Below are 24,259 nucleotides of genomic sequence, written 5' to 3' on the forward strand. Positions count from 1 at the left end.
AAAAGGAAGAAACGTTAGTAAAATTGAATTCGCCTAAAAGAAGGAACGCTGTAAGCATGGTTAAGGCGGTTTTAAACTATAGACACTTTATCGTGACGTAGAAACGACAAACAGTCGATTCGCGTCTCTATCCTATCGACCGTCGAGTCGTGGTGATCGTGTACGGTGGTGACGACACACTCGTCCGTGGTAACGATGTACCTTAACCACGGCGAGAAAGCAATTTCTGCCTTATCAAACGTGGAAATAGTAGAACTTACGTTATCGTGACACGGTGATCGTAATTATAATCCCACAATGGAAAGGATGGCTCATCGAGCGACTTAATCGCAGTCTCTCGTAGTTGTTAAAGAAATTCGAGATAATTGTAATATTTCTCAGCACCGATAAAATCGCTCCGATGTAAGACACGACGATGTTAACGGTTGATCGACGTACGTGTCACACACGCACGCACACACATAGTAAACTAAATCCTAAACGAAGTAACGAGAGCAGAGTGAGAGACAGAGAAAAATCGGGTGTTCTCGCTATCGAGACTCGAGTTTGTTCGTAGCGATGGGATCTGAAACGCTTCGTATCTGTATCGTACGTGTGACGAGAAATTCGAATAATTTTCGACACGATTCGAAACTTCAAACTTTCGAGAGTCTCGTATTATTACGACAACTCCATCTTTTCACACTTTGTTCGATATTTTAAGCCGATGATACCGCTTGGATAAAATTAATCGAAACGCATCTAAAATACTTGGAAAACTATTTAAACTCTCGAGAATTTCAAGATTTTCAAGAGATTCCAGTTTCGAATCGCGTGCCGAATGATTCGTCTTTTTTGCTTTATACGCAGATTCGAAGCGATTCGAAGCGTTTCGGATCCCATCGCTACTTGTTCGTGACGCGCGTCTCAGACCGTGCAAATTAGATTGATCTATCATTGCCTCGTCTGGCCGTCGTCTCGACGATCGTTGATCGCAACCGAGGCAAATATCATTTTCCTAGAACTGTCGCGATGTCAGCGATATCGCTGCTTTTATTTTCACTGCCATCGATCATGTGCGTTGGCCTCTCGAATCCCAACGGCGCGGTGGTCCCCTTTCTTTCTCCATACACACCCTTACATGGGAATGCGGTTCGGCCGAACGTGGATGATAAACGCGATCGATCTCGTTCCAGCGTCTTTACTAAAGAGACAAAGAACGACGAAAAAGAAAGAACGAGGAACAGCGAGGAAAGAAAAGAAGCGAAAGATGTTGAAACTTTAAAGAGATTTTTGAAAGCGTAACAGCGCGGATACGGTTGCGCACGTACCAAGGGGCTGCTGCAACGAGGAAGCAGCTTCGCTGTCTGGTGATCCGCGCGGACCAACAAAAACCGATCGAAATTCGATAATTTTTGGAAAATTCCTACAAAATCATGGCACGCTACTAGTTTTTCTTACTATACGATATAAGCTACGGGATACTTGTTATGAGGATACGATTCGCAGAGATTTCGCCAAAGTATTTACACCATCGATCGTTCGTTGTTATTCGTCGTATTAAAAATCTCAAAATTTATTCAGCGGGCTCATCCTTAACGCCTATTGTAGGTTTAAGGCGTGTGTATACCAATCTTTCACCGATTATACGTTTCCAGATCGTCTTGAAATTTGAACGTAACATTCGCGTGGCGTTACAACGCCGATGAAGTTTCAAATACGTAACTTTTCTCATGGTATCGGTTGAAATCCTCTGGCCAGCTATCGTACAGCTTTCTCTTCCTTTCGTTAAACGCGATTTAAATATTCCAGGTACCTGGTTGTTGCTGCGAACCCTTTGAACGGAAGCGGCAGGAGAGCAGACGCAGTGAGAAGGGAAGGACAAAGTTCGAGACGGTTTGATCGAACACGGATATGCGTGCAGTCGATGGCAATCTGGAAGTGGAAACGAATCAAGGGGGAATTATAGGTACTCGTCTTTCGTACGAGTTCGATGCTATCTGCCTTCTCCTTCCAAGAATTTCGCAGTATAAATAGGAAGCTCGTGGTCGGGCTGGTGAGTCAAACGGGGCTAGTTAAATACAATTCGCTCCGGCTAAGGAAAACGTGAAATAACGAGGAATATTCGGCAACTGGCGGGATTTATGCACCCCTCTGGAACGAAGGAACAGCGACATTCCAAGCTGCACGAAAGACTTTTCGACCGGCCGCCGTTTCAATTGCGCGCACGGTTGATCGGTATCGAGGCGTCTTTGCCTCGTCGCCACTTCCTTTTCTCGTCTCTTTGATCTTTGATCCGTTCACTGACCCTCGAATCGCCGGCGTATTGTATCGCGAAACCTACGTTATCTCGAATCCACACAACGTACATTAATCGACTGACTTTCCTTCAAAAATCTCGCCATCCAGCTACGTCGATTCGTTCGCGAATCTGGAGCATTCGTCAAAGAACGATACGACGGCCGACTGGTACTACGAACGCGCTCGGCTATACGCTACCGTGCATACAGCGAGAGTCAAAATTGAGCGTGCACCTCGAACGACTTTATTCGCCTACTCTTACGCGTACGTCGAATAAATTGAAAATTATTCGAGAACGTATAAGGCGCGTGTAGGAACAGGAATTGACAGTAAAAAAAGGAACGAAGACGTAGGTAAGCCAAAGTTACAGAAACTTCGTCGTCGTAAGACGTATACTCGCTTTGGCTGTCGCTGTACTCTACTCGCAAACTCGTGTCTTCGTACGAGAGCACCTTCTCTCTGTCGTCGAATAATACGAAAATCAGAGAATCGACGAGGTCGTATTTCTTCTCTAAAATCGTCGTAAAAGCGTCGTTGATAGAAATCGGCGGATTTGACGCGTTCGCCGTTACGGATCTACTCGATTGCTTGGAACGGTTGAAGCAAGTTTCCAACGATGTAGATCGACTTGGACGATACTAAGAGAGAAAAAAATGCGCCAAGAGGATGTAATATTCTGCGAAACTTAAACGTTACCGCGTAGCTGTAGGCTTCGATCTGTTGCCAGGTTTCCAGGGGAAAATATATGAAATTCGCGTGGCAGTCAACGTGTTAATGGGTTAACGTTTTACTTTACGACCTCGCCATATCCAGCGAGTAAATATGTACAGCAGGATGTGCCGCGATGTATACCAGTGGTAGCGGTTTCAGGGCAAAATTCAGAAGACGGAGAAGAAGGAGGAAGAGTACGAGGAAGACGAAGAGAGTGCATCGAAAGAGGAAATGCCAGGATGATCCTGGGTGAGCATTCGGGTTTCGGTCGTTTGGGTGGCTGCCTGCCCGTGTTACCCGATGCCCCCTTCACCTTCACTGCACATATAAGGGCTGCGAGAGCCGCGCACGCACCAGCGAAAAAACTGCATACGCATACGATAACAGGGGTGCGTGCCTGAGGGCTATCCTTATGGGGCTTGGGGAGGCCATACAACACTTTAGTAACCCCGTAATACCTCCCCTTTCAGGCAGGTAGCTAGCCTCTGAGTATAAAGTAGCCAGCTATCGCACCTTCTCCCTCTTTCTTTCCTTTTTTCTCTTTCTCTGCCTCTTTGCCCCCTGCCATCCCGCCCGGTTCGTGTACGTATATCGAGATTAAAGGGCTGTTGAAGAACTTGCGTCGAAAGGGAACGTCAGTAGCTTGCACCGATATATGACAATTTGTCGAGTATGCTGGTAAAGTTGGAGAATACTCCTATTGTCTTTTCGCAACCACGCTCCGAGTCTCACGCTCTATCTCGATCGAGCAAAGTGTCAATCCGCTTCCTCTTCTACCGGCAGGATCCTCGGTTCCAGCTTTCTTCCACGGACGTCTGTCCGCCCGAGTTCCGACTCGATCGAGTCCTTGCGATTGCCGACTGACTCCGCCCATGGGCGACGAGTTTGTTCGTCCGAACGCGTGCTCCGATTGTCTAAACGAGGGACGATAGGTAAATTCTACCAGGTAACCGAAAGGACACTTTAAACAAAGTAAATTACAATTTCGAAGTGTCAGAGAGGCTTCGAGTCCAAAGTGAGCGACCACTTTGGCGTCAGGGAAGCGCACAGGGCTAGAAATATACGCCGCACCTTACTGCGATCGCGTCGTTTTCGCTCTAACGTGGATGCGAGTTGGTCTGCCGCGAGCAAATCGCAAGCGATATCAAACTGTCTCGATGAAATCGCAAAGATCCGTACGGAATATTTGCCAAACCAGTGCGAGCGAGCGTATCTCGAGAAGCTGGTCCAAGTTCCTCTCGGTAGCCTCGACTTACGTTGGCGAATCGGGCGTAGCGAAACGCTGTACTAGGAATATTTCGTCTGTCCGCGTGTTCTGGTCGCGTGTCTCGCGTGTCTCCAATTCCTCGCATAATTCCTATTTCAAACTGAACGTATGTGCAAAAGAGATGACAAAGAGTCTCCGACTGCTCGGCATTCACGCTATATCTGGACGAAGCTGAGAGAAAGAGAGGGAAGTTGCATCCCTCTCGGCGGTCCGGAACCCTCCTTCCGCTGCGCCCGTTCCTTTAACGTTTCGACCCTTCGCAGAATGTCTCCAGGTTGATATACCCTTGCCAGAGAACACCGTAGAGTACACCGAGCTGTTCATCCGAGACCTAACCCTCGAATAACAGACGAGCCCCAGGCCTCTCCTACCAGGATCTCTCGAGTGCTATACGGTGAACGTCATACGTATACCATTTTCTTCGACAGTTTCTCCTAACTGTTCAAACTTTCAAACACGTACAGCAACCTAATCTCGCTTGCTGCTACCTTAGGCTACCTTCACACGGAGATACGTACGTACGAGCTGTTCAGAAGCCACATCGACCGGCCTCGTAAATTCAAAGGTACAGGAAAGTGGCCACGTTGCGGGTAGAATTTCGGTTTACGTTAAAAATTACCATTAGCCGAGTCTCTCGGACACCGAACCCGTCAAATGAATTCTCTTTTACTCGTTTCTTAATTTCGTTGCACGAGTACACGATTGACGTTCCATTCTCAAGAAACCAACGAGACGCACTGCAGTTTATGTTTCAAATTGTACGTACGTATCATGTAATATCTCGTTTAAGCGATTTTTGTTCTACCAAAACGATCTTTAGCTAACGACGGTCGTATTTGTTATAATTCCACATATGGAGAAATTCTTCGAAAATTATTCGACCAGTCGCCATAGCCTTAGAATGCAGATTTTGGGAACTCGGTAACAACGATACACGTTCCATTCTCAAGAAAAGAACGAGACGCGGAGCAGTTTATGTCTCACATTGTACGTACGTATCACGTAATATCTTGTTCAAACGATGTTTGTTCTACCAAGACGACCTTTAGCTAACGACGGTCGTATTTGTTATAATTCCACATATGGAGAAATTGTTTGAAAATTATTCGACCAGTCGCCACAGCCTCAGAATGCAGATTTTGGAAACTTGATTTTCGTCATCGGTAACAACGATACACGCGTAGGTAAGGTACACGATTGACGTTCCACTCTCAAGAATCGAACGAGACGCGCTGCAGTTTGTGTTTCAAATTGTACGTACGTATCACGTAATATCTTTCAAACGATGTTTGTTCTACCAAAACGACCTTTAGCTAACGACGGTCGTATTTGTTATAATTCCACATATGGAGAAATTCTTTGAAAATTATTCGACCAGTCGCCATAGCCTCAGAATGTATATTTTGAGAACTTGGTTTTCGTCATTGGTAACAACGATACAGGTTCCATTCTCAAGAAACGAACGAGACGCACAGCAGTTCATGTCTCACATTGTACGTACGTATCACGTAATATCTCGTTCAAACGATGTTTGTTCTACCAAAACGATCTTTAGCTAACGGCGGTCGTATTTGTTATAATTCCATATATGGAGAAATTCTTTGAAAATTATTTCATCCTACCGTTCGGTCAGTTGTCATAGCCTTAGAATGCAGATTTTGGGAACTTGGTTTTCATCATGGTAACAACGATACAGGTTCCATTTTCAAGAAACGAACGAGACGCGCAGCAGTTCATGTCTCACATTGTACGTACGTATCACGTAATATCTTGTTGAAACGACTTTTGTTCTACCAAAACGACCTTTAGCTAACGACGGTTGTATTTGTTATAATTCCACATATGGAGAAATTCTTTGAAAATTATTTCATCCTACCGTTCGGTCAGTTGCCATAGCCTTAGAATGCAGATTTTGGGAATTTGGTTTTCGTCATTGGTAACAACGATACACGTTCCATTCTCAAGAAACGAACGAGACGTACAGCAGTGTATGTCTCACATTGTACGTACGTATCACGTAATATCTCGTTCAAACGATGTTTGTTCTACCAAGACGACCTTTAGCTAACGGCGGTCGTATTTGTTATAATTCCACATATGGAGAAATTCTTCGAAAATTATTCGACCAGTCGCCACAGCCTCAGAATGCAGATTTTGAGAACTTGGTTTTCGTCATTGGTAACAACGATACACGCGTAGGTAAGTTCGTTCGGCGTTCTTCTGCGAAAGAACCTTCGGATCGCGTGATGGACGGAACGAACACGCTAAAACTTTGCTCTTCGTTTCCTCTTACGAGTCGAATATCAAAGCAAAAGAGAAAAGAGACGAAGGGAAGAGAATGGCCAGTGAAAACGATAAAGAATTAAGCGTGGTAGAAACAATTACGTACACGCTAGATTATACTCCTATTCTTCGATTCTCCGAGCCATCGTTCACCTCTGACCACTCACTCGTAAAATGCAAATCCGAGTAATGGTTATGCTCGGTCGTTCTAATTCGCTTCGTTAAACGAATCGTAAAACGTTAGCTGGACAACCACCCCTGGCACTCGGTGATAATGATACTTACGTCAAAGGCCGCGCGCTTCCAGTGAAATCAAACGAGAAAAACACGGAAAAGCACGGTTCCGTTGATCTTCTGATTTTAATATCTCTTTATCGTTAAACGAGACAATTGTAACGCGACGCGCGTAAACCACCAACATTTGCAAGTTTCGCTAACATCGCATTACGAGGCACTAATTACATCGCTCAAATTTCACACCAATTTGAAAATGTACACGAAGGAGAAATTACAGTGCCATTTTTCCATAGCCATTTCAAAACTACGAGAAACGCGAAAGACAGTGACCCGGTCCCACCAAATATCGAGGCTCGTCGATCAAACGAACGATCGGCTGTTTGAATATCTTTCTCGTCTCTACGAAATGTATATATTTGTACGAAATATCTTGCAAGTAGATTACAAGGTTTGTCTGAACCTTTATCGGTATAATCGCGATGATCGCGCACGACGCATTCCTAAAAAGCGTGCGAATACTTTCGTAAACCGGTGTAATTGAAATCGACATGGAAGACGTAAGTTTTGTAAAAGTAGATAAGACGAGCAAGTTTTGTGCGAGCTAAACGTGTAAGCGATATTTTAACGCGTTCGATATTCCGGCATAACGAATGCGTGAATTTTCGTGTTTCGTTTTCAGCGAACGGGGAGCACTAACCCGACCGTCGGCAAGGACGAGTGCTTGAGGCGCCGTCGAAGAAAAACAATAAAACGAGAATTGGCACGTCTGGCGAAACAGTTGACTGTCGTAAAGTCCACTAGTTCACTTGTCCACTCATGCATCCAACATTGTATTCGATGCGAACGAGATCTCCACATGCGTTTCTCACTTTGTCCTCCACGTTCGCGCGGTTACTTGGCCGCATCGAAATACATACATATGTATTTATCAAACTCGGCACGCCCATACGCTGCACGCCGATTACCTCTTCGATTCCAAGAATTTCAAGCAACTTTCTTCGTTGATCGATCACCATCAGTGTGAGACAGATTTTTATATATTTATGAGAAATTTGGAGACGCACAGATGCTGCAAAACGCACGGAATACGTGCATACATAAATACAGAAATCGATTTAATCGCATCGTAATATTCTATCGTACGTTGGCTGTAACGATATTACGAAGAATAAAATCGGCCGTAATTTCGTTATTAAGACACATCGTGTCGAATACGAGAGGATGTCCGGATATATTCGAGCGGTAGATGGAACAACGACGATTCCTATCGAACGCGATTGCTAGCTTAACGAGCGATTTCGCTCGTTTCTTCGGCTAATCGATACGTTAGATGTGTAACCTATGATCGTTAGCACTTACATAATCGATGTACATGTAGCGTGGTATAGGCTACGTGCGAATAAAAAAGGCTTATTTGAATGAAATTGTTCGACCGAAGAAAAATCACGCGGACAAAAGATACTTCTCGCTCGTTTAACTTTGACCTGAGATAAAAATTAAAAATATTGATATCAACGAATATTTATTTGCTTCGAAAAAAAAAAAGAGGAGGAACAAGAAGGAAAAGAAAAGAAAAAAGATAGCGGACACAAACAAATTATTCGTCTTGCACATATACGCGTACGTTGAACCGTACAATTTTGGAATTATACGCTTTGCTTAGACGAATACGTCTGCTTCTCGTAAAGCACGCGTGACACGCGTGTATTTACGGTTTCGATCGAAGCAGTAATTTTTCCGTTGTCAAAGAATCCGTAAAAGCTTCGTGTATTAAGCGTAAATCAAATAAAAGTAAGTACGAAATAATAATCATCTTGTGGCCCGAAAGTTTATCGTCGTTAACCATGAATCTTGCAATTGATTCGAGGAAAAGAAACGAAAGCGTTTAATAAAGCGTAAATCGTCGTTACAAACAACGAAAAAACAATTAAACTGTCTTACGCTTTGTCGAATTCTAACATTGTTTTCCAAACGATTTACGAACAAAAAAAAAAAAAAGAAAAAAAGAAGAAAAAGAGAGAGAAGAAAACGGAAAGAATGTTTTAAAAGAAGAGTAAATCGATACACCTCTTTCATCGAAAAACCATTTATTTCAGCGAATAAATATTCTATGAATACTCTCTACCTAGGAAGTACACATTATATATATATGTATATATATATAAGTATGCAGTATTCGCCGCCCTTGTTTGGATACTGAGAGTACACAATTCCATTAATTTTTAATTCTAGGTACACATTGACAAACAAACGAAAAATGAAAATCAGGCGAAAAAAGGAATGGGTTCGCAGACAACGAGCGTAAAGGGATAGGAGTGTGGAGCGAGGAAGCAGGGGAAACAAAGGGAAAGAGACTGGACAAGAAAAAAAGAAAGAGGGGGGAAAAGAAAAAAAGAAAGAAGGAAGGTAGCGACAAGCTATTTCGGAGAATAAGTGAAAGAAAGTTGCAAGTTGTCAAAGTTTTCAGCGAAAGGTGTTTTACACGCTTGGGATAATGGGTCCTTTAATTAATAAGAGAGGAACTATAGAGATCCTTTTTCTATTTTTTCACACATACTTGCGCAGAATTTCAAACGTTAATAGACCGTGACGATATCATACAGTTAAGAAAGTAAAACGAGTAATTTCGAGAAGGCCGTAACATTTGTAAAAAGAGAAAAAAGTTCCTAAAACTACTTGATTGCGCTCGAGAAGGAAGAAAAAGAAAACGACAGAACTTGCCGTTTCTATCTTCGTTTTTATCTTTGTCGTGGATCACGAAGATTACGGAAAGTTCTAAGAATCTGAGGATAACGTACTTAGAAACGAGCTTAAAACGTCTTATGTATACTGGGACGTTCGCTCGGTCGGCGTACTTGGCAGCCAAGCAACTAGAATATCGCAACGATACTACCATAATTTATCAAACGATGAAAAAACGTAGCCGCTGCGAACGTCTTTGAATCTCATCTTCCTAAAAACGTGCGTCACTTTCATCGAAGTCGAAGGCTGCAAGTTAGCCACGATATACACATATACAAATATACCTACGTAAATTATAATTGTCATTGACGCGATTTATCGACAGTCTAGGCATAGCGCGAACAAACGTTCTCTGTCGCGTTAACCCTCAAAGGCTATTGTGGATGAAATTTATCGTGACTTTTGTTTTGATATTATCGCAATGATATGACCGCCCTGGTTACAGTGGCAAACGATAAGTTTATTTATTTTTCATCTCATGTTCGATATAACAATAATACAAATTCACCCATACAATTAACGCGATATTCTTGAGAACGATAGCTTCTAAGAGTTAAATCCGACAGTGGCTCGCGATCGAATAAAAACGGTACTTGTTGATTCCGAATATGATCAGTCAGGTGTTACAGTTCGTACTTATACATATACCAAAAACGGACCGTATAATCACTTTAGAAAAAGAACATGCATTCGTAAGCCTACGTACGTAAGCGACGTAGATTTGTCGTAGATTCCCGGGGTGAAAAGGGAAGAGGGACACGGTGGTGGGAGTGAGAAATTCAAGGAAATTCGAAGAAAAGCGACAAAGTACGACCTAGGTACGACATATTTACACCACGACTCCTACACACTTTCCTATGCACGCATTCACATGGCTCACCAGAACAGAGAAACCAGACAAAAATAAAGAAAGTAAGGAGAAAAGAGAGCGAGAAAATTTTGCGTTTATGTACGTATATTTGAAAACAAGATATCTGTGTATATGTGCGCGCGCCAGCTCGTACGCGTGTGTGTATTTCTCAAAAAAAAAAAAAAAAAAAAAAAAAGAGAGAAATAGAGAAAGAAACGGAATAGATAAGAAAGAAGATAGATACATAGGAAAAAAAAAAGATTCACTGTACACAGAGATCTGTCAGCCAACACGTTTTCACCGATCAACGACGACTACCGGAAACGGATCGTTTCGTCTTCGCACCTTTGCTTTTCTTCATTTTCTTTCTTTTTTTTTTTTTTTTTTTTTTTTTTTCTTTAGAAAGGCAACGATGCGCAAGGAAACATTGCGATAAGATGATTGTTTTCGTTTTACATTGACTCGTAAAAGTTCCTAGCTCGATAAAGACGGACCATTGAAAATCAGTTACCGAGGAGAGATTAAAAATGCGATAAGCTCCCGTATAAAAAATAATTCTTTCGCGGTCGTTCTCTTAGATCAGGTGTAAACGCATCGACACCTTAATAATAATACCGTGACTCTAGGAACTATACGCCTTGTCATGAATCATAAACGACTATCAAGGTGCCCGTTATTACTAGTTTAAAAAAGACGGACTTTAGTCGATCTCTTCCGATCGTTGTCCTGCTTGCATTCGTTAAGTTTATACGAGCAATCTCGTTTCTCGTGTTCCTTAAGGAGGAATCTGCGGTACTTAAACCACCCCGAACAAGGCACTTTCAGTCTATCGAATGAGAATTCGTCGAAGACGGAACGACGACGACGACTACGATGACAACGGTCACCGACTATCGATGGAAATCGAAGGTATTTTCATGGGAAATGAAAGAGGAATGGACAAAAGGAGTAACGTAGTAAATCTTAAAAATAGGAAGACGAAAGGAAAGGAGAAGAAGAAAAGAAGAGAGGAGAAATGGAAATGGTGGGAAGAAACAGAATAATTATCGATAATCTTTAATGGTAGACTCTAAAAGAATTAAACGAGCCTTCGCATATTCCTCGCCGTCGTTGCTCTTCTCGAGCTATAATTCTCGAGCTATGAGCATCCACATTTCTCGACGACCATGCCTGGTAATCGCGAGAACACGATTTGATACTCGTTATCGAAGTACAGCATCGTGATCTCGGAGAGTTTCCTCGGGGCGCAACATGGACCAGAGTTGTTAGGCGGTTCCGCCAGGCTGACGATGTGGGTGTTCGGATATGCTGGCAGGAAGGCCATCGGACAGTCGCCCGAGCAGTAATTGGCATCGTACCTAAGGCACAAAATCAAAATCGTAATCGCATCGATAAAAGAAGCTTGACGATAACCACATCGGCTGTGATCGCGCGATAATTCGACGACAAGGTATCGACATCGACACGCGTACCGTACGCAATCGGAGACCAAAGAAATTTCAAACTATAATCGTAAAAGTATGAATTTCCGTGGATGTACGCAGATCTAACGATACGATAGTATATTTTTGCCCGACGTTTAGGTGGCTACTCGACGAATATCACGTACATGATCCTGAATTTTGACTCTGTCCGTTCGAAAGCCAGCGTTCCGAGAATAAAAAGAGACGATCGCTTCGCTTTCAATGTGTCGCGGCACAGGTACTTACTTCTTGGGAGCGATTATCCAATCCCACCCAAACTTCTCAAAGTCGACGGTGAGCTTGTATCGACAACATCTGGTCTCCTGGCTAGCTTCGTCGCAATTAAGTCCCACGTTTCTCTTGATCCTCGCCCCTCTTCTCGAGTCGAGTTCTTGCGTCTGTACTTCGAGGTACGGCGCGTATTCAGCTCCGGGATTAGTCTCGACCAACTTCGCGTTTCTGCGATGATTAGCTCCGGGACTGGAGATCTTGAGCGCTACTCCCAAATTGTCCCGTGGATGTTTGAACCATTCGGCGACCATTCTTCTTAACTCGATCGTTACCCAGTTGCCTCTGCAACCGACCGGCCGAGGGTGTTTCGTGGTCAAAGGTGGACCCAACGATGGCCCACCAGTCTCCGTCGTGCCACGAAGGATCCTTTGCAACGTGATCGTCACTGGACCGTCTTCGTGACTTTCCGTGCTTTCCAAATCTCCAGGCTCGTCCGAGGACTCTTGGTTGCTTCCCCATATCCACAGGGATAATTCCGCCCTCGTCACGCGATGCTGGACTATCTTGTCGGAGAATTTGAAATAGAGAACGTCGAAGCTGCCTTTCGAGTGCCGTAGCCTCTGATCTGAAACCGAAAAATAGCAGCAGGACGGTTAAACTAACAAGAAACGTACGATCGAAAGAATACAAAGTATGTGCCGTGAGCACAAAGTTGAAAGCAAAGAAGAAAGAGAGCGAAGAAAAAATAGAACGGAAGAAAGTAACGAAGGAAAATCTGGCAAGATCCGAAGAATCAATGGTCGATATAAACCGCGTGCTACGATGGTCGTGCACGATGGTTACTGCTATGTCGCTAGTTCCTAGGCTCCGCGATTGGCGATAAATCAAGAACAACCGGTGATGTAGCCGCGCGTGTAGTTTCTTGCTATTCGACAAGTACGAAGACTTTGGTTTGCTCGCGTGCTTGTGTCCGATATTTACGTCGATGGCAACGACTAGCGTTCGAGCTAGCGTTTCAAGCGACCTGCATCACGGCGATCGACGTTCGGCGCAAGTCGATCGTCGAAGAACAGAAGCAAGGGAGAACGAAAAAAGGCGAAGCGAGCTTATACAGACGCGTAGCGAGGCACGTTAGTCTCGATTCTATTCAGGCCATCGTTCGATGCGTGTGTACCTGTATGTGTCTCGGTGAGAGACCGCTTCCATCAAGGGTAAAGCTACCTCAAATCGTACCGTTACGCGACCACGTTTTTCCTCGCTCGATCAATCGGCAATTTCTTCCTTTCCGTATCGATACCGTCGCGAGTTTACCCCGCCATCTAAACAAACTCGTCCCGGTATTCGAGCGAATCCCAGCACGTTTCTCTATGTTCAATGATACCGCCTTTCTCAGACACCGACCATCTCACCACGTGTTACCGCTCTTTTCTTCTTTTCTTCGTTAAGAGGTTTTCTCGCGACGATCGCTTCTAGAATTGGACTCGCTTGTGCACAACGTCAACCTGCGTTCAACGTGCGCTGACAGAATCCAACGCCAAGATAGAATCGCCGTTATACATACGTATACGTGATACACTTACGACACAAGCGAATCGACGAAGGTTCTGTAGTTGCAAACAAGAATACCAGATTTTAGCTCTTTTAACAACTTTTTTCTTTTTTTTTCTTCTTCTTATTTTATAGTACGTTGCACTTTGTTCCGACGTTTCGCGAACATCGCGCTTCGTTTCTTCAGGGTAGACCTGAAACTATTTCTGCTCCTGTGTTCCGAAGAGTCTGCCCTGAAGAAGCAAAGTGGAATGTTCACGAAACGTTGGAACGAAGCGCAACGTGCTAGCAAAAACACGATCGAAACGCCAAGAACCGCAAATATATCGAGAACGACAGAATCGCCTTCGGAGGCTTCGTCCTATGAGAAAATCGAGTCTCGGGTTTGTCAAATATGTTGATGAATTTGATTAATTCTCAACTAGACGGGAGTAGAGGATCGCGATGGTTCGCCTGAATTCGATATCGTTATCGTTGTCACTGTCATATTCCGCGTTGTATGCGTTTGATTTTCGGCGGCATTGAGAGATAATTATTTATCAGAATGCCCCCTTCCTTTCGCTGCTTGCGAATTCGTGCTTTCTCTTTCCCACGCCAGACGCATCGTCATGGAAACGAGCAATTAGCAGTCGGAGCATTGCCGCGTACCGAATCCCTCTTTAAATCGATTTATACGCCAGTTAATTGCGGGCTGACTGACGGAACGTCGTTCTTCCCTCGCGTTCATCTCCTCCTCCGCCTTTTGGTCTCTGCCACTCTACCCACCTGTCACAGGCAAACGTCGTTCCCAAACAAAATTACCAAAAATCCTAGGAAACGTTCGTACGTTTGAAATCGTAACACCGAGCGTAAAACGTTTCGCATAACAGCCAGGTTATTTGAAAATGTTTCATAGGATACGCATATCGCGACGATTCGTAAAAGGTATCCGCAAGCTTTTGCGAGCAACCGTATGTGACAAGCGTAGCAACAATGGCTCGATGTAGGTTTCAACGCACGAGCCGTTTTCGTTCAAAAGATTTTAACTTGCTCGTCAGCTACTTTTTTTTCTTTTCCGTTAATTTAGGAGTTGCCCTTCTTTGTGTTTGCAGGTCAGACGCAGGAATGAGTCATGCTCCCGCCGAAAGGCGTGGATGGAAAGAGCGGCGAGACAGAAAGATGGCAATTTTATTTTCGTCCAGACGCGGCTACCGCCCGTCTGGCACGAAGTCTTCTAAAAGCACGTCTAACGCGGTAAGGGTGGGAAACCACCGAGTTCGAATTCGAAAAAGGGCAAACCGAAAGTCACGTTAATCGTGTAGCGCGTCGCGTTCGAAAATCGACCGAGTACGTCGTTTAATGAAGTTTAATGGGCGTCGTTCGACGAATCGATAGGACGATCCTGTTCACGGCCGATACGAACGCGGTTCCTTTCGAAAATCTCCGTCGCGCGATCGGAAAGGAATTGGCCAATTAGAAACACGTGTCGACGGAACGCAGTACGTGGATTTTATATTTGGTGGCGAGAGCAGGCAGACACAAATAAATGCGTAGAGTGAGCGCGACAGAGGAAGAAAGAGGCTGGATGCGGCGGAAAAGAAAAGAGAAAAAACCGGTCGTAGCGTAGAACAGAGAAACAATAAAGCTAAAACATTAAGTACACACCGTGCTTCGGCGCTTGAGATAAATATAGTTTTAGCGAACAGAGGTCAGTCGCATTGCAAGACCGCACTATAGAATCGTTTTCTAGTTAAGGTTCTTACGCTGTTCGGTATCGTGTTTTCGATTCATGCACGATGCGTTCCTACATATTCGCGATATCGAGAGAAAGCTATGGAGCAGCGGAGACGTTTCCTCGAACGAAAACGTTAACGTTTCTTACCTTACGTTTACACGCGTAACGCACCATTCAACGGTACACCTTGGCGATTGCGTGTGCCGTACGAGACGAAAGTCAAGCGATAACGCGTCAAGTGGAGGTTTCGTCGAAATTTACGTCAAAGACAAGCGGACGTATTCAAAATGTCGAAATATAGCTAGCAAAGTGTTAGAAATAAAGAGACACGGTTGTCGAGACCGTGATCGTCGAATCAACGAAAGGGAAAATGAAAAGGAGAACGAAGTTTGTACGAGTGGAAATGATGGAAAACAACAACGGTGATACCACGGTGTCGTGGCCCTGCCTATAAATAAATGAAGAAATAATTGATACGAGAGACGGTTTCACGTCCCCTCGTCCCGCATTCTCATCCTCGGTGCACTTTTCGCCGCTATCGTCCAGTTCTTTCACTCTTCGTCGTAGCAGCTGTCGCTTTAAGGGCGGCGACGTTTAAAAATATCACGCGACAAATCGTCTACCAACGGCACACGACACGATAAGATTAAACGTGCGTCAACCAAATGCTCAAAATTTACAGGCGAAATCGCTCCAATTCGATCTGACCCGACCCAATGCTCGTACAGTGCGCCACCGTTTACAAGTATCCGTACACTTTGATCGACTCGTATCGGATCGTTTCACAAATTTCTAGCAAAACTTACGAAACGTTTAACCAGAATCACACTTTCGACTTATTTCTTCAGAGACTGTTCGTTTTCGCTAATGAATTCGTTCAGGTAGCTTTTACAAGTTTCTATACCGTTTACAAGTATTTCGTTTCTAGCGTGTGTCTGTCAAAACCGTGCCACCGAAATCTTGTTTTCAACGTCGGTTGCACCGTTGCCTCGTACGATGCTTATTTCGTTGTGCTTTCGTATTTCGTCGCTTGCGCGAGCAATTGCAAAGAATCGAAGATTACGGAAGATTACATCGCATTTTGCGGCCTTCGCAGAGGGCCAGCATCGTGAATATGAAACGATTTGACAATGGACGAGGAGACTCGATCGAATTCGTTCGTTCAAGCGCTTGCAACTTCGCAAACAGGGTAAAACTTGACGCGAGTCCAGAGATGTATCGACACACCTACGCGCGACAGGTCGTTGAACCCCAAAATTAACGTGGTAATGCATCCATTTCAATTGGTTTCGTTCCATTTCGTTCCATTTCGTTCCATTTCGTTGCCGTGTCTTTGTCCCTAGTAGCTGTTTCATCCCCTCGATTCGTCACCCATAAAAATTCGTAGAAAGCGACAGTGGTAGGGGATATTACACGATTCCGGGAACGTTCGTTCACGCGACTCAAATTAAAATTACTTGTCGTGCGATCTACCAAAACACGTACATGTCAGAATCTGAAATTAATCGCGAATCGGACGCACGATCGAATGATAAGTCTCGTTTATCGCGTACAGAGAAATACCTCTGAAAGGCGGTGTATCTAGAAGCAGTTATCGTGTTTCCGGTACTCGTTCAAAGAAGGAGTGCTTTCCGCGTGGAAAGTTCGAGTCGTCAAAAGGGAACGGAGATCCGGAGGGGTTCTCGTTCGCCGCGAAACCGGACGTAAAAACTGCCGCCCTCGAGTAATTTGCATCGCGTGACGAAACCGCCCTGCAATTGCAACTGCACTTCGACACTATAACACGGCGTAACTCGATAAAATTCACATTTGGGTCACGCGTTCCACCCTCTTTCTCCCTTTCTCCTCCCGCCGCCGCCCCCCCAATTCACCCTTCGTTATTCTTTCTTTCACCCTTATTCCCATTCTTTTGCTCTCTCTCTGTCTGTTTCTCGCGAGAAAGGGCCTTCGGCTACGAACCTGCTTCACCGTGTATCGCGTGCATTCGAGACCCAACGTGTCCCTTTTAAAACACGTTAGAAGAGCGAAGAAGAAGGGGAGAAAGATAGGAAGGCAAGGAAATAAAAGCATATAGAAAGAGGCGCTTCTTCTCGCAACCGACTGTGCTCCGATCAACGTATATGCAAAAGCAAACGAGTACACGCGGATAGTTATCAGCGATATCAGCGAATCGTTCCATCGAACGAATTTCCTCTCGCACTGGCGCAGATGGGAAAACTTCCGAATTATCCATCCGGATCGTACGGTTAACTTTGTCCCTGCGAGTCGCAAATAAAAATATGTCGACGAATTTTGTCGGCAAGCTTCCGCGTCGCGCTACTACGTAAACGGTTTTTCCAAGCGTTTGAATATTTCCGCGAGCCATCGAGAAGAGCTAAAGCGAAAAAGCTGACAGTGTAGAACGTTTGAAAATATAGCTCCGTTGCAAGATGAAATGAGAATTTGCGTAAGGTAGCGCGGTAACCCGATACGATCGCAGTTGATCTAATATTACGATATTGTAGGTACGGTCGACGATAATACCCATCGAATTGTTATGTAACTGTAATAGTTCTTAAATGCATTCGCGTTGCAACATAGCACCGATATTCGTGCTGTTAATATCTTCGCGAGAGTCAGGAACACGACAAACTGGTTTTCTACATCGATACTATAGCTGACGACCGATCAATCAACCACTGCGAACGGATCTATCGATAGAACGATCAAATTAAATCATCTGCAAAATGTTCGACGATCGCGTATTCGTCGCCTCTTTCGTAAACTTTCTCGTTTCGACCATCGTATCTAACTCGATTTTTCACTTTACATCGTCTGTTTTGCTATCGATACGACGATAAATCAAAGAGCAAAAGAGATAAACGAAGAAAACCGATGGAATCGTATCGATACCAATCGAACAATCGCTTTCCCGTATACTTGATGGCCGCGTTTCGAGACGTTTCAGTCATCAAACGTAACGAAAGAGACCGTAACGAATTGAGAATCACTGATGGAATGGCGCCTGTCTGCGAGTATGCTGACCGCAGTGTTACTATCTACACTGTCATTATCCAACGGTTTAATATATCCATTTCAGATTTATTAATTTCACCAGGACTAACGCGCCTAACAGCATATCGAAAATACGATGAAACTCGACGAAGGAGAGATCGATCGATCGTTGTATTACATTCGTGTATCAGAAATAAACTGGAAAAACGAAGGGGGAGAGAAAGAGAAAGAGCGACTGACTTACTTACAATTTTAAACGATTAACAATCCTTTCTTCGATCGAAATTAAATCAAAACTGAGACTAGAAAATGTTCGAGTATCGCGGACAAGATCAAGATCCTTGCTAATAGTCGAACGATATTTATAGAATCTTTATCGCGGGTTATTCGCGGCATACGAAAATAATATCATTAGACAAAGTTCAGAAGCGCATGGTTATATTAAGAACCGATGGTTATTAAAAGTTGGAATAATCGATAAAAACGTACGCGTCATCGATACATCGAAGATATGAAAACACCATTTGTCTTACGACTTGTACGAAACATCGCAGAGTTTTACACTGAAATATTTCGTTTTAGTCATACAGTGACATTGAAGTTAAAAAATCAACAAAAAACGCTCTTATCGTGCTCTTTTTCCTGTCTTCGAACGTATAAACATCCGCGGTCTAACGAGTATACTGCGAAGCCGATATCGTCGGGTTATTAACGAACGTACGTAATAGCAGAGGGAGCAGCGTTGCGACGATGATTGTTCCAAGTCACAGCCGAAAATACGAAAGTTCTAACAACGGCTTGTCACCTCCAGAGACAGCCTTAACGCGATAATAAGCGATGGGCCTGACCTAGGCTGTGCAGCGACCGTGACCTTCGTAGCGGATCGAGGCCGGTTCGTCGTTCGTGTGTACTTGGAATTCGCGCTGTGAACGTTTCGTGCATCGTATCGATCGCTGGACCATCTTGTCCCGTTCTACGCTAAACGTTCTCCAATTTCTACATATTGGGTCCGATCCATGGGATATCGATCGATTTCCTTCGATTCTTCGTACAACGACTCTCGAAAATATTCGAATAACCGGCGGACACCTTCTTATGGACACGTGAAGTGTGTCAGGCGAAACATTTTGAAATTTCATTAGCTGTGTAACGAGATCGGATACTGTCACGATTACATCGATAAAATTTGTAATTTGTAACTTGTAGAACGAAACGAAACGTAAGCTTTCGAGGTGGAGAAGCAATGACGCACGAATATCGGCAACTAATACATCAAAAATGTGGAAATGTGATGATAATCGCAAGTTTGGCAGCTTCGTCAGCGAACGTGATAGCCAACCTTAACGGATTCCTGCCAAGAATAGAAGGCTTTCGAATGCAAATGCGAACACAACAACGTTGTAGATTAAACTACGAATTTCCGCTTGCGATTTATCTTACACGACCTCTTAGTTACGTTTACGTGTCTGTTATTTGACGCAAATGATACACGCGTTACCATATGACGCTCTCTCTCTCTCTCTCTCTCTCTCTCTCTCTCTCTCTCTCTTATTAAGAGATGCCGTAAATATAAAATACAGGGAAAAAGAAAAATTGAATGGGTTATTGGATCGGATACTGATCTAGTCGAAATTTATATTCCATCTATGGAATATAAGTTGGTGTAAAAACTTATCTTCCAAATTGTAAAATATAAGTCGGAGTAAATTTATGCTCCATCGTTATCGCAAAATACAAAAAGAAGCAAAAAATTAGATAGACACTAATCTGCTCGAAGCTCGTATTTTAATTATATAATTTATATTCATATTTTATCGTCATTACGAAATATAGGAAAAAACACAAATTAGATAGATAGTACTGTGGAAATTTGTATCTTAATTATGGTATAAATTCGCATGAATTTATACGTTTCGTACAATAATTTCTGTTCGTCTAGTTATCCTCGATTCGTCGTACGCAACGTAATTATTACCGCGAACAAACACGATCTAGTTTCGTGGTTTACGCGTGAATACAATTCCGATCGACCATCGGCCGCGATAACGCAACGCTTTGACTGCAATTTCATTCGAATCGTTTGAAACGTTTACGGATGGGATCAAAAGCAAAGCGATCGAGCGAGGCGATCGAGCGAGGCGATCAGGCGAGGCGATCGACCGACCATCCAGTGACAAAGATCGATCGATCTCTCGAGGTCGGCGAACAAAAAATCGACGCTGGTTTCAGCAAAGGAGATCGGAGGATAGGTAGGTAGGTAGGTAGTAGTAGGTCGAGAAAGAAGGCAAAGATAGGGAAAAAGAGCAAAAAGAATTCGAGAAAAGAGAGGGCCGTTCGTCGAGCAAGAAAAAACAACGGCCAAGAAAACGAAGGAGAAGGGACGAAGCGAAAACGGAGAATGAACGCGTAGGAAAGATCACGAGTCGCAACGATCGTACAAGGATGGGAAAAAAAGGAAGAATTAGGTGAATAGGAGAAGAATGCCGACATCGACGAGAAGCGACATCGAAAAAGGAAAGAAAAAACGAAGGAGAAAGAGCGAAAAACGATAAGGGATATTCTATGTGGGTGTGGATGCGCATGCCCGTGTGCGTCTACGAAAGGGGAAAAGAAAGAGAGGAGAAAGAGAGGAGAAAGAGAGAAAAGAGGGAGAAGATCGAGAGGGGAGAAAGTGGCCGGGGCAATGTTAGAGGCACGCACGAATATGGAAAAAGTCGAGGGAATGGGTAAGAAGAGGCGAGGAAGGATAGAACGAGAAGAGAACGAAACGAAATTCGCACAAACGAATAGTGGAGATCGCGCGACCACCTCCGGCGCGATCGACGAATTTCGGTCGGTTCGCGAACACAGCGATATAGGTGGCCTAAGGCGATAACCCTCTACGAATATGATACTGGTCCGGCATCGACATCGGCATCGACATCGGCACCGGCCACGATACCATCTCTCTTGTCCCATCTGTCCATGTTTCTCGACGCTAGCTTCTTTTCTAGTTTTTGCGCTCCTGGAGAACAGAGCCGTCTTTACGAGCCGAGTCACACACGCCTCGAAACACATTTACCACGTGTTTCGGATACTTGTCTTCCACGCTATAAAAGATCTATCAATCACTCGTTATGTATTCTTATTGACATCGTTTCAGCGGCTAATCTTTCCGATAACGTAGCGACTTTCGAAACGAGCAAGTTTTTAGTCGTAACGAAGCCGAGGAATCGAAGAATAGATTCGAATCGGCAAGATCAGCGAGAATCATAGTGATGCAACTCTGTGAGTCGATGTAACTCCTGCTATATTTCGTAACATTCTATTATTTAGTAGACGAAACGGATCTCTATTTAAGCTCCACTTTTTCTTTTTTACTTACGTCCGTGAAAATGTACAATTTTGTATGAACATTCGCGATCTGATTACACGAAAGTAAAGGAATCGACGAACGCGACTAAATTTACACTCTGAAAATCTTCACGCACGATATTATAATCTCCCATAGCGCTATTTATCCATAACCGTCCGCCATACGCCTTTCACCAACCGTGTTATTACCATGTTTAAGTGTAAATTCAAACGGAGCAAACTAACAGTTACGGGGTAAGGTGGTAAGGATCGTGGACGCGTTTGAAAGAAACCACCTATGTATTCCGATCGATACTCGAAAAATATGTACGTCATGTCACGGTACGTCCAAGGATGCAGTTAACGAACGTGTCTTGCTTATTTTGACTATCATTCGGACGAGAGTTTGATCGTGTAATAGCAGCCAATCCCGCCGACAAAGTATCGCTAACAGGTCGTTTCTCTCGATCGTCTACTGACAATGGCCCTATAATTACGCGATAATGTAACGATTACTCGCTTGTAAAAAGTTCTCGCAAGCACCTGTAATCATAAGATACGGGACACCCAAGAACGTGCCGGAAGATAGCGTGTCGTATTTCGTGCGAGTCCTGTCAACCGACGATCGTAGATAAATCGGCTATTAAATGTAAAATCGCTCGTAAATGATCGGCTTCGCGCGGCTCTCGATCGGACTTTTGCTTTTTCAAGGAGAAAGCCCCTGATTTCTTCCACATACGAGAAAGAAAAAGAGAGGGGACGCGTGTATCTGTAAGAGAAAAAACAATCCTAAACACAGGTCACCGGTTTAACGTAATTATTATGTGGTGTAGGTTGAACACGGTGAAGATATCTTTGCCTCGAGGATTTAACCCATCTTTTCTATACACATTTATGCACATTTATGCACATTTATGCACATTTATGCACGTTCTTGCAACTTTGTTGTTCAATATACACGGCGACTGAAATAATTAGGACGAGGAGAAGTTGTTCTTCTCCTAGTGAAGAAGATGACGATAGTCGTGTCTCGTTATTACAGCGTTAACAAAGTTTCGAACTTTCGAATCTCAAAAAATGTTCGTATCAGGCGTTGAAATACTTTCGCGAGTCACCGCGAGCTATAGCTTATCCTTTTATTGCTGTAAAAAAATTGCAAGGCGATTCTAGGAAACGGCAGAATGACTAATTGTAAAACGTGATTAAGCGCGTCTATCTAAGCCGTGTTTAAACTTTCCTGCCAGAGACTGTTTGACGCGTAAAGCAATCGTACCTAATTGAGAAACTGCTAAAAGAAGCGACCAACCCTCGAAGCCGAAAGACAAGATCGAATTTCAAATCGATGGCCGGTGCTGCTGGTTTCATCTGACGGCAGAAGCGAAACGAGCGAAGAAACCTGAAATATTTCTTTAGCCGAGCAAGTTATCGACTGAATTTAAAATACGCGACGCGAATCGTGTAATTCGTTAGGCGACTGTGACACTCTATCCCCGACAAAGAAAGCTAATGTTGTTGCGAGTTTTGCTCTTCAACTACCGTTAATGGGTAAAGTCACGGGCAAGTTACATCATTTACGCTGTAGTTTAATCGAGCGATCGTTTACAACGAAGTACATTTCAATTTAAACTACAATGTAACAAATTGCGGCGTATAGGATCGCGGAAAAACGAAACGAATGGCTCGTTGCGTCGAAAAGGTTAATTCGGTTAATGTCGCCGAGGAAAAATACGGCAGTTGCAACGTACGACGCGCGATCGTTGCGATTGTACGCTGTAAAATAACGTTGTCAAGTAGAATAGCGATACTTTTTTTTTCGTTTAACAGAACGATCTCTTTTCAACATCGAATCGAATCGGAAAGGATCGAAAGAAGATTTGGAACTTACGAGGTTGCGCCAGGGCGAAGACGCTCTCTGTTTTGGCAGCATATTCGTCGATCTCCTCGTAATGAGAGATACCGGGCTCGGCAGGTTGAGGTTGATCCGCCTGCATTCCGTACATATCCATCAACTTCGAAATCGGCGGAATTCTTGGCAGAGCTCTGCCCGTCATGTTCGGAGCTTGTTTCAAACCGAGCTTGTTCAAAATTTGTTCCTTGATAGCTTCGAGACTGAGGGCTCTGATCTCTTCGTGCATCCTACAAGCGTTACAGGTGTTACCAGCCTTCGCTAGATATTTGATACGAACTCTGTCGATGCCAGGAACGTCGAAGGCACCAAAGAGGACTAGCAAGAGTAGTAACAGCGCCCCCCTGACCATCTTGCTCAAGGTCGTTCTTAGTCGGATCGGTTACGATCGGTTTGCCTCGCAAAGCGAGCGATCTCAGATATTTGACTTCATCGCTACGCTTTACCGATTTTATCACCGATCCCTCTCTCTCCGCAAAGGTATCGCGCCCTTTGCACCTGTGTTCCGTCTTTTTTATCTCGCGCGGATCAGGAATTCGTACGGTTCGTCTGCCTTTCCTTCTTCCTCTTCCTCTTCCTCTTCCGCTTCCACCTCCTTTTCTTCTTCTTCCTCTTCTTCTTCTTCCTCCTCCTCCACCGCCGCAGTCGCCGCTTCCTCCCCCGCCTCCCCCTCCCCCTCCGCCTCCTCCTCCTCCACCCC

At 44.1% G+C, this 24,259-nt stretch overlaps 1 protein-coding gene across 1 annotated transcript; it reads right to left on the reverse strand.

The window, feature by feature from the left end:
* Positions 1 to 9,959: 9,959 nt before the first annotated feature.
* LOC132913760 (growth/differentiation factor 8) lies at positions 9,960 to 24,225 on the reverse strand. Its single transcript, XM_060972292.1, has 3 exons — positions 23,539 to 24,225; positions 12,080 to 12,689; positions 9,960 to 11,728 (listed from the first exon to the last, which is right to left on the reverse strand). The coding sequence occupies exons 1-3, from the start codon at positions 23,909 to 23,911 to the stop codon at positions 11,509 to 11,511; spliced, it is 1,203 nt and encodes a 400-aa protein (XP_060828275.1). The 5' UTR covers positions 23,912 to 24,225; the 3' UTR covers positions 9,960 to 11,508.
* Positions 24,226 to 24,259: the final 34 nt, after the last annotated feature.

The sequence above is a fragment of the Bombus pascuorum genome, chromosome 13, assembly GCF_905332965.1.
Source record: "Bombus pascuorum chromosome 13, iyBomPasc1.1, whole genome shotgun sequence".
Taxonomy (NCBI): Eukaryota; Metazoa; Arthropoda; class Insecta; order Hymenoptera; family Apidae; genus Bombus; species Bombus pascuorum.

Excerpts from the sequence above, each read along its gene's own strand:
- LOC132913760 (XM_060972292.1), bottom strand. The coding sequence starts at position 23,911 with ATGGTCAGGGGGGCGCTGTTACTACTCTTGCTAGTCCTCTTTGGTGCC. Across the intron at positions 12,690-23,538 it reads CTTCGCCCTGGCGCAACCTC|ATCAGAGGCTACGGCACTCG; the intron begins GTAAGTTCCAAA and ends TTTCGGTTTCAG. Across the intron at positions 11,729-12,079 it reads TGGATAATCGCTCCCAAGAA|GTACGATGCCAATTACTGCT; the intron begins GTAAGTACCTGT and ends TTTGTGCCTTAG.